Source organism: Phyllopteryx taeniolatus, chromosome 12 (genome assembly GCF_024500385.1).
Source record: "Phyllopteryx taeniolatus isolate TA_2022b chromosome 12, UOR_Ptae_1.2, whole genome shotgun sequence".
NCBI lineage: Eukaryota > Metazoa > Chordata > Actinopteri > Syngnathiformes > Syngnathidae > Phyllopteryx > Phyllopteryx taeniolatus.
In genome coordinates this window covers 10405934-10416424 of record NC_084513.1, presented here as the reverse complement: position 1 = coordinate 10416424, position 10491 = coordinate 10405934, and the positions used below count along the sequence as shown (strand labels likewise).

General features: G+C 42.2%; 1 protein-coding gene across 1 annotated transcript; it reads right to left on the bottom strand.

The window, feature by feature from the left end:
• Window positions 1-5675: 5675 nt before the first annotated feature.
• Window positions 5676-10186, bottom strand: nup35 (nucleoporin 35). Its single transcript, XM_061791438.1, has 9 exons — window positions 9869-10186; window positions 8705-8869; window positions 8493-8620; window positions 8351-8402; window positions 8162-8270; window positions 8009-8078; window positions 7789-7917; window positions 6981-7103; window positions 5676-6831 (listed from the first exon to the last, which is right to left on the bottom strand). Exons 1-9 carry the CDS (start codon window positions 9879-9881, stop codon window positions 6754-6756), a joined length of 867 nt encoding a protein of 288 aa, XP_061647422.1. The 5' UTR covers window positions 9882-10186; the 3' UTR covers window positions 5676-6753.
• Window positions 10187-10491: the final 305 nt, after the last annotated feature.

The following is a 10491-nucleotide window of genomic DNA, read 5'->3' as shown; positions in this document are numbered from 1 at the left end:
TCCGGTCTCGCCTGTGTGGAGTTTGCATGTTCTCCCCATGGCTGTGTGGGTTTTCTCCGGGCACTCCGGTTTCCTCCCACATCCCAAAAACATGCGTGGTAGGTTGATTAATGACTCTAAATTGCCAATAGGTGTGAATGTGAGTGCAAATGGTTGTTTGTTTATATGTGCCCTGCGATTGGCTCGCGACCAGTTCCGGGTGTACGCCCTCTCTCACCTGAAGATAGCTGGGATAGGCTTCAGCACGCCCGCCACCCTAGTGAGGATAAGCGGTACAGAAAATGGATGGATGGATATTACTTTTTCTAAAATAACTTTTTTTCAAAGAATATGAAATTTTTCAGAAATACCCTTTTTTTTTGTTTTTTAGGACTTTAATATAAGACTTTTTCCATAGGGGGTAATTTTAACTTGAACGTTTTTTTTTTTTGTTTTTTTTTTATCTCCTTCAGGAATTTCCTCGTGAATCCCCCATAAAATGCGTACATGCATGACTTTACGCTAAGCTACCTGCTAACCCAGACGACAGCGTGTACGCCGGTTGACCCACATTCTCCTCTTCTTGTGTCAGAGACCTTGATAGTTATGACATCACTTCCTGTCTGGAACAAGCGCCATTGTGCCGGGCAGGAAGTGAATCTTCCGCCACAGTCTCATACTTCCCTGTCGAAGTCGCAACCACACGGGGACGACTCTCACAAATGCGCACACACGCGCACACACACAAGACGTTTGTGTTCATTCACAGACATTACATTGTCCACATCTATTTGAAATCATAGTTTTTAAGGTATGCTGTTACTAATTGTTAGCCTGAGAATGCTATTTGGTGCCACAAGGATTCTAAGGATGCTAGTTGTTAGCCTAGTGATGCTAGTGGCTGGCGTGGTAAAGGGAGTTGTTTTAGGATGCTAGTTGTTAGCTTGAGGATGCTGGTTGTTAGTTTGAGGTTGTTAGTTGTTAGCTTAAGGTTGATGGGGGATTGCAGTTGTTAGACTGGTGACGCTTGAGGATGTTACTTTTTACTCTGAGGATGCTATTAGTCAGCCTGAGGAGTCCAGTAGTAAGCCTGGTGATGCTAGTGGCTAGCCTGATGATGCTAGTTGTTAGCTGGAGGATGATTGTTAGCCTGACGATGCTTGTTGTTTGCTCGAGGATGATACATTTGACCCTGACGATACTAGTTGTAAGCCTGGTGATACTAGTGGCTAGCTTGTTGATGGTAGTAGCTTGAGGATGTTCGTTGTTTGCCTGAGGAGGCAGGTTGCTAGCTTGAGGATGTTAATTGTTATTCTAAGGACATTACTCTTTACCCTAAGGGTTGCCAGCTGTTATCCTGGTGATGTTAGAAGCTAGCCTGAAGATGGTAGTTCTTTGAGGATGCTAGTTGTTAGCTGGAGGGTGCAAGTTGTAAGCCTGATGATTCTAGTAGTTAGGCTGATGATTGCTGTTTTTTGAGGATACTAGTTGTTTGCTGGAAGATGCTAGTGGCTAGCCTGATGGTAGTTGTTTGAGGATACTAGTCATTAGCCTGGTAATGCTAGTTATTAGCTTGAGGAGGCTATTTTTTCCCCTGAGGATGCTAGTGGTTACCCTGATGATGCTAGTTGTAAGCTGGAGGATCCCTGATGGTAGTTGTTTGAGGATGCTACCATAGTTGTAACTTAGCCTAGTGAAGGCATTTGCTAGTTAGACGCACACACAGCACATGAGGATGTATGTCAAGTGGATTATTAGCAAATAAAATAACACATACATAAACAAAGTTGTGTTTTGTCACATTATTTAATACAAAACACAAAATACAGATGACTATTGAGGTATTTCTTTGAATAAGTTTCTCAAGTTGCTTGATTTGTTTTGCAAGTCACGATGTCCTGTTGTTCGTCATGATCATGTGTTTGAGTCCCACACGTCCTCACACAGGAAAGAGGCCATGTGCTACACTATCTGTGCAAAATGTGCTTTCTGTATGTGTGTGCGCGTGTGCCTGTGTGTGCTTTAAAGTCGCGCTACATCAGCACCTTTTAACAGATTGTTTGTCATTGTGTGACAGAGGTCACATATGTGTAAGTCACAACCTTCAAGTCTCAAGCAAGTCCCAAGTCACTGTGGGGAAAAAAAATAAAGCAAGTCAAGTCGAGTCAAGTCCTTACTTGGTTTAAAGCAAATCGCAAGTCAAGTCATACAATCTTGCTCCAGTTGCAACATATATTGGAGTGGTAATAAAATGTTTCTTCACAAATCATAACAAAACAAGTATTCACACCTTATAAAGCTTAAATGAACAATAACTGAGATTATGATTGATTGAATTTATTGCACTGAATTGTTTTAAAGTTGTATTTCAAACTCAATTTAACTCAACTTTATTTCTGAACAAACCATTCTGTTTACTTTGTGGTGACAGGCTTGCAACTTCTACGGTTCTTAAGAGAACAATAGCAAACAAACGCCCTGTAAAACTCATTTGAAAAAAAATTTGATCTTTTTGAGAGAAGTACAAACAAACTGAATAATGTGGTTGCTTACATGACCACGTGCTTTTATAACTAGGGATGTGGCTGTATTCAGAATTAAACAATGTCATTTAGAAGCATTGACTCTGAACAATTGACAATTGCTGTTACATTAAAACTTATGTTCCATATGCTGTGGTCTCAATTTAAAAAACATAGACTTTCTCTTGGGCGGCACGGTGGACGACTGGTTAGAGCATCTGCCTCACAGTTCTGAGGACCGGGGTTCAATCCCCGGCCCCACCTGTGTGGAGTTTGCATGTTCTCCCCGTGCCTGCGTGGGTTTTCTCCGGGCACTCCGGTTTCCTCCCACATCCCAAAAACATGCATGAATTGGAGACTCTAAATTGCCCGTAGGTGTGATTGTGAGTGTGAATGGTTGTTTGTTTGTATGTGCCCTGCGATTGGCTGGCAACCTTACACTGTTGTTCGTACAAGTGGCTACGTTAAAAAAAAAAAAAAAAGACAAATTGTCTTAATTAAAATACAGATTTCCAACTCTAAACGAAATGACTTGTCAAGTCATGTAGTCAAAGTCAGGTGAAGTCTTTTGGCTACAAAGTCTAATGTCAAAGTCAATGTCTTAAGTATTTGGCAAGCAAGTCGCAAGTCATAAAATCGGCAAGTCAATTGACTCGAGTCCCCCCATCTCTGCTGAAACACTTGAACAAACATGGAAGTGTGTAAAACCATGTGAAAATGTCAAAACTCAGAAAATGTAAAACATGTAAAGGGTCACGGGTGAGCTCTAGCCTATCCAAGCTGACGTTGGACGAGAGGCAGGGTGCAACCTGGACTGGTCGCCGGCCAATCTCAGACAAACACATACAATACATAAAGCAGACGGAGGACAGGACGGGTTTGTGATTGAACAATCATGATTGTCTTTGCATCTGTAAAGTTGTAAAGAGTAACTGTGTTGATTATATTTGACTTTAATGTAATCCCACTTAATATATAAAGCATAAACTCGACATTTGTGTTGATAGTAATAATTTAGCCATGCAGACGGTTCATTTGTGATACACATCAATGACGTCACGTCATCTTTAGTACACGTCTCCATGAAATGACATCATTGAGGAATGATTGTCTTTTTTCTCCTAAACATTCCTACCTCCTCCTGCATCGCTCCGCTGTCAACATCCTGGCTCCTCGATAGATTTTCCTGTGGGAGGAGCTAGCATTTAAACAGAGGAGCTAGGAACTAGGACCTAGGAAGTTTCAAATATAGAAATGACATTCACCCATTGGCTTCCTTGCAGCTGTAGGACAATATTAGTTTGCAAATTATGTGGAGAACAAATCTTATTACTGTGTTTTTTTAAATACAGGACATTACTGTTGAGTGCAATATTTCTTATGAAAAAAAAACAACGAATTTTGGGTGTTTTTTGGAGTGCTGGAACGGATTAATTGCATTTTGATTCATTTCAATGAAGAAAGAGGATTTGAGGTGCAAGCGTTTTGCGATACGGCCAAGGTCAGGTAACGAATTAAACTCATATCTCAAGGTGCCACTGTACATAAAAAAACAAAGGCTAAATTCATAAAACCCAAAGAAACAGGTGACGCGATAAACTTTCACTGATTGTGGCCTATCAGAATACACAGACTCTATCAAGTCAAACACAACCTAAACCAAAAAGGAACTGAAACAACTCCATTTAAATGACTGTTATAACTAGTGTGTGCGTGTGGTTGTGTGTGTGCGTGTGTTTATGTAGTGAGAGATAACCAAGTCGCAACCGCAGGGAGATAAAATTCAGGATGAATACCCCCTCCCACTCTAAACACACAAACGCCAACCTTCCTATCACACACGCGCGTGCACACACACACACTCATGCTAACTTTGAGGTAAAGCACTGCCCCCTGTTGTCGTGAAGTATAGCACGCTTTTTCCTAATTGACAGAAACAGCTCCTTAGCATTATGCGTCAGATGTACTGTACTTGTGTGTATGTTTGCGTGTGAAGGATGCAACACGTTCCTATGACGATAAAAGTGGTCAAGGACACGCGAGGGAAGCGAGACAGGATGTCAGGGATCGCCACTTCCTGCTTGGGGACAAGCGCCAAATTGCTGACATCCAATCAGAGCCTCGCCTGTACTCACTTCCTGTCAGTTATGGGACACAAACACACGCACTTACATGCTCCTTACGCAAATTAGTGTTTTGAAGGCCGATGTTGTTTTTGATGTAAAAACAGCTGGCGTGACCAGAGGGGTTGACATGGCAACGGAGAACCACAATGTCGCCAGACTGAAGCATCTGTCGTGTCCACGGGGCTAACGGGACGCACTGACAGCTTCCTTGCTTCAAGTTTGTTTCATTCATTATAAAGCGTGTTTACATTTTGTTTATCGCTGAATTAATGTTATGGGTTGTAGGCCACGCCTACGGAATGTTTCATACAATTCCTGACATGTCACATGAAACGCATCAAACAATCCTAGTCCATTTTTAAAAAAAAAGACGTGCAAGAAATAATTTGTATCGGTCCGTTGTGGTGAAGAAGGAGCTAAGCCCAAAGGCGAAGATCTCAATTTACCGGTCGATCTATATTCCTACCCTCACCTATGGTCGCGGGCTGTGGGTTGTGACCACAAGAACAAGATCCCAGATAAAAGCGCCTGAAATGAGTTTCCTCCGCAGGGCGTCGAGGCTCTCCCTTAGAGATAGGAGCTCAGACAAGAGCCGCTGCTTCTCCACATTGAGGAGCCAGATGAGATGGCTCGGGCATCTGATTAGGATCCAATATTGTCTAAATTGTGCACATTTGTCATTAGGTCAACATGGTATGGTAGTTTTCCACATGCTGTACAAATTTTTTAACATTAAATATTTAAATTTTTTTTATTATTTGTGTGAAGAACAAATGTGGTTAATTCCCAAATAATGATCTGTTTTATCCACTTTTTTAAAAGAGGAAACATCCAAGAGTCCTGTTGATGCCTTAATTCAAAATTAAGACAAGTGATTAAATTTAATTTTACTTTTACATCACCACATAAAGTTACACTATGATATTTTCAACAGGATTACTTGTAATTGTAACCAATTACATTTCCAAAGTAATCTTCCCAACACTGAGTACAATACCATCAAGTGCAAAAATTTTTAGGAAAAAAACTAATTTTGATTGTTTCTTGGTTGTTAGAACGGATTAATTGCATTTTTATTCATTTGAATGGGTCAATATGATTTGAGATACAAGCAGTCACTGAATGAATCCGGTATATGCGGAACGTCACGTGACTAACGCGGAACACGGAATATCTGACGAAAACGGAATGCCCATATACCAGATTAAACTCATATGTCAAGGCACCACTGTATTAAGCACACAAGAAACATGAAAGCCATAAAATACAAGACAACACACAAACACAAAAATATTTAAAACACCTGCAATGTCTAAAAAACATACATATTTCACATACAGATAAAAAAGTAAACGTTTCAGAAAACTAAATGAACTAAATGAAAACATAAAACATGAAATACATAAAATATACGGAACACAAAACGTTTCAAACACAAACCACGTCAAGAATGAAAACACGTGAAATATGTAAAACATTATGAAAAACAAAATATATTGAAACAAAAACAAAAATAATTTTCCAAATACATTTGCGCAATAAAATTGTGAAATAACAAACAAAAATAACTTTCCAAACACATTTGCGCACTGAAATTGCTGCCTTTTGTCTTCATTAGTGATGGAAAAGTTGCCGCGGTTAAACTGAGTTCAGCGAACTCAACGTGTAGTGTCTTATAAACATGTACTTCCTGTCCGTGTTCCCATGACAACCGACAGTGGGGGTTATTGACACATGTAAACGTAGTATAAGAACACAAGCACACGCTACAGTTTGTAGACACACAAGTGGCATTTAGCAGCTACCACACGCGGCTAACGGCCAGCTAGGGAATGTAGAGGCTAAAATAGCAGCTAGCATTTATGCTACTGTTACTAAATCTATTTCAATCATATAAGCACTTGTGTACTCGCCTGCTTATTGGGTAAAGTGACTATTTGTGGGCGGGACAGCCTGTGTGACAAAGGCAGGTCAACAGTACCCTCTGGTGGCCACTAGGGAAACACTCCAGGCGACATCAAGTAATGTACAAACTTTATTGAAACATTATAAAATAGACCCTATAAAAGAAGCACGCACACACACGTTATCCTCATCCAATCAGCAGCAAGTGTCTGGTGATGACTTCACCATCCAAACATGTACTCCATTGCCTTGGAGACAAAGCTGTCGTCCTTCATGGGTGTGTGACTGTCTGTCACCACCTACACACACACACACACAAACACAAAAATACATCCACACCCGCAGATAAATACACACACGCATGCACAGAAAAATCCCCCCCCCCACACACACACACACGGTCATTGCGGTTGAGTTGCAGTGTGTTATTGTGTGGTTGTCAAGGTACCTGGTATTCGCTGGCAGAGTTTCTGTAGGTGGCGCTAAGCGGTCTGATGGCCGAGCGCGGCGTGCAAGGGAGGGAGGAGCTAGCCAGAGGGGAGGAGGCCACCTCGCTGCTGTCCATCACGCTCTGACACGTAAAACGCAATATTGAAGGGTCGTGTGACCACACCCGCCAATCACAACATAGTCACAGATACACAGTTGTTCAACGTCACATACAGGCAGTCAGTGACACAAATACACACCCAAAAAAAATACTGTACTTGTGAAGTTGTCACCGTCGTAATAAATGCCTCAAAATCAACTGTAGTCATAACTGACACAGACCTAGCCTTCCGCAGGGCTAACGATATGTTCGTGAGGGCCATTAATTTACATTAATCTCACTGATTTGCGCTACGTTAATTTTACCCCTTCTGGGCGTCCTCGGCGCAGAGCAAAATTCTTGATACAACGATTATACGCCTTCCATTTCAGTGTGAAATGTTCCCACACTTTCGCCATTTTCTGTCTTTTTTTCTTGCAATTTTCTTCTCTATTCGTCTTTCCCATCCTCCCGCTCCTTCAACCAAATAGCTTCGCTTCCAACTGCTACTTCCTCTCGTAGGTGACGTAAGCGTGAGTTAATGCCCGCGCATCCAGCCCAACGAAGCTTTTTGGGAACATCTCCGAGGTTCAATTATCGGAAAAAACTTAAAAATCTGCGATCCGTAATTTTGCTTTTCAATGAGGCCCAAATGCTAATTTGGACTCGCTTATTTCGAGCCTCGCACACAGACATTTTACACACACTTCCAGTCACACACAGTCACCTTGTCTATACAGGGTTTGACGCCCACCATGATGGCATCTCCGAAGACTTTTCCGTCTTTGGACAAAGCTTTACGAGCCTGAAGTTTGGACTGATACTGGAGATGCATCCAGTTGCCGGGAGACGCCATCTACACACACACACATAATCATTATTATTATTATGACATCAGGAGGTTCCCCTGTACAATTAGTGTGTGTGTATATACGTGCACGTCTTACAGTATGTTTGAGGATGTTTCCGTACTGAGCAAACTGCAGCAGGATGTAGGAGGCAGAGGCTAGAGGGAAGCTGACACACCAAAACAAACACACACATGTACACCTCAATATCAAATATACTATTATGAATATTACTATGAATATGTTTATTACCCAAAGACAGTGACCCAGGTCTGGTCCAGGTGGTCTTCGGAGGACAGCGCCTCTCCCTGACTGTAGAAAGGGTCCATCTGAGCTGGGGACTGGCACAGCTGCTGCAACCCTGGAACCAAACGGGTGACATGTGACCTCATAGCCTGATGATGATGATGATGATGATGACTCCAGGTATGTGGCGTGTACCTGAAGTGGACGCCTGGCGTGCCGACATTGGAGACTGCATGCTAGGAAAAGACTACACACAAAGACACGCACATACACACAAGAGAGTAAACAAACACAATAATTCTGATTTGATTGAACAGCATGCTGCTTCACTGCCAACCTGTCTTTGCGCACTGAGGGGCGTTCCCACGGTAACCAGGCCGTCGTGGATGCTGCGCACGGGCGGAGCGCCGCTCTTGTCCTTTGGGGTGGGGACCATGGGGTGCGGGGCTGAGCCTCCTGCGCCTCCTTAGGACACACAACAACATTAACACACTATGATTAAACGCCCTGCACTCACACACACAAACACACACATTCTCTTATTCACACCTTTGAGGACGGTGCTTTCCAGAAGGGGCGCGGTCATGCTGAAGGGGCGTGGCTGAGGGCTGGCGGGTGCGGGCAGGTCGCCCATCAGGAAGCCCGGCAGGAACTGAGCACTATGGGTGAGCTTGGGGGAGGTCGGGGAGCCCAGAGTCATGGGTTCCGATCCCACTGTGAGGATGCAGACAATTTCCAACAACTTTCAAAAACACATCTACAGCATATTTCTGGCCATGGTGAAATTGGTTCGTTTTAGGGGCGGATCTGACTCATGTTGTGCGCCTATCCCAACAAGCGAGCGACCAAAAAAATGAAAAGATGAAATGAAAGCGATTACCAAAATTAAAGTCCCTGTATATTGAAACTAAATAATAGAGAAGAGTGTCGTTAACAACCCTGTCAAAAGTGTGACAAAAAAACAAAACAAACACAGAAAAAATTATCTGGAAAATAAAAGGTGAAAAACTCTTTAACCCTATATCGCCACAATAGAGTACTAGAAAAATTCTCAACCTTTTTTCAGCAATTATCTTCAAACATGTAAAATGTATGGTGGAAACAAATCTTGAAATTCATTCCATAGGGTCAAAAAGTTGTTTATTTTCAAGAATTCCTGTACAGTAAAAAAATATATAATAAAATAAATAAATAAATAAGTCATACTACGCTCACATACATGACCATACGCAAACACAAGGACTAATTTGTACAAAGCTAACGCTGCCATCCCACTTAAAGTGATTGCCTATAGCGAATTTATTGCATTACCACCGGCTGATGCAGCCTTTCATCGCCAAGCCAATGGAGTACACTTGTCAAGCAATATAGTGGCGCATGCCATGGCCAAACAATTTCGCTGGATATTATTTATAAATGTATTGTCAGAAGCTAATGTTTCGAGCGCTAATCTGCGCCAACTGCAGCTCTTCTTACCTTGTGGCTATGACGTGACAGTACTTCTGTGCTGTTAAAACATGTCCCCAATTCTTGATCATTGAGGTACTTTGACCATAGTGTCCCACAGAGATGTTATTCACATGCCTGGGAACTCTTTAAAATTGTGGAAAAAAAACTGCATAATGTCTCATTGAATCTATGCAACTCTGAGTAAGAAATGAAACTATAAAGATCAGTGTGCAATAGGTTATTTTATGATAAAAGTGGACTTACCTTGTAGGTCCATCACGGTTAGGTTAACTTTGGTTTGTTTTGGGCCACCGATTTCCAATGCAGGAAGTGACGCCAGGCTAACGCCAAGCTAACGCGGCTAGCGGCGCCCTAAAACGTGCCAAAGCGCCGGACGTGACGAGGCTTCCGGGGACAAAATAATGTCACCCAGGGGTTTCGTACAAAGTAGGCTCAAATCCACAGCGTAACGAGTCCAAATGGGTTGCAGTTCGGAGGGTGCGTGGGGCGCGCCGTGTAAAGTGTTCCCCGTGTTCTCACATATACTACCACACACCCGGAAGTAAATGCAGTTTGAAAAGATGCGTTCAGGGACCCAACGCGAACCACTTTTGCATACTGTCCATAACAACCACTCAACATCTTGAACAATCAGTTTTTCAACCCATTTTTTTAAATATACAATATGTCCGAAGAAATGTATACATTAAATTCTGATCATTATATTTGGTTTTACCAGATTGGCGAAATATTCAATCGTCATTTTATGCACCTGAAAGTATCAAACATCTACGCAAGCTCACCGGAATGACGTCGACTCTACACTGTGTTGGAGTTGACGCATTAATTAAACAAATGTACTTGCGGAAAAATTACACTTGGCCTCC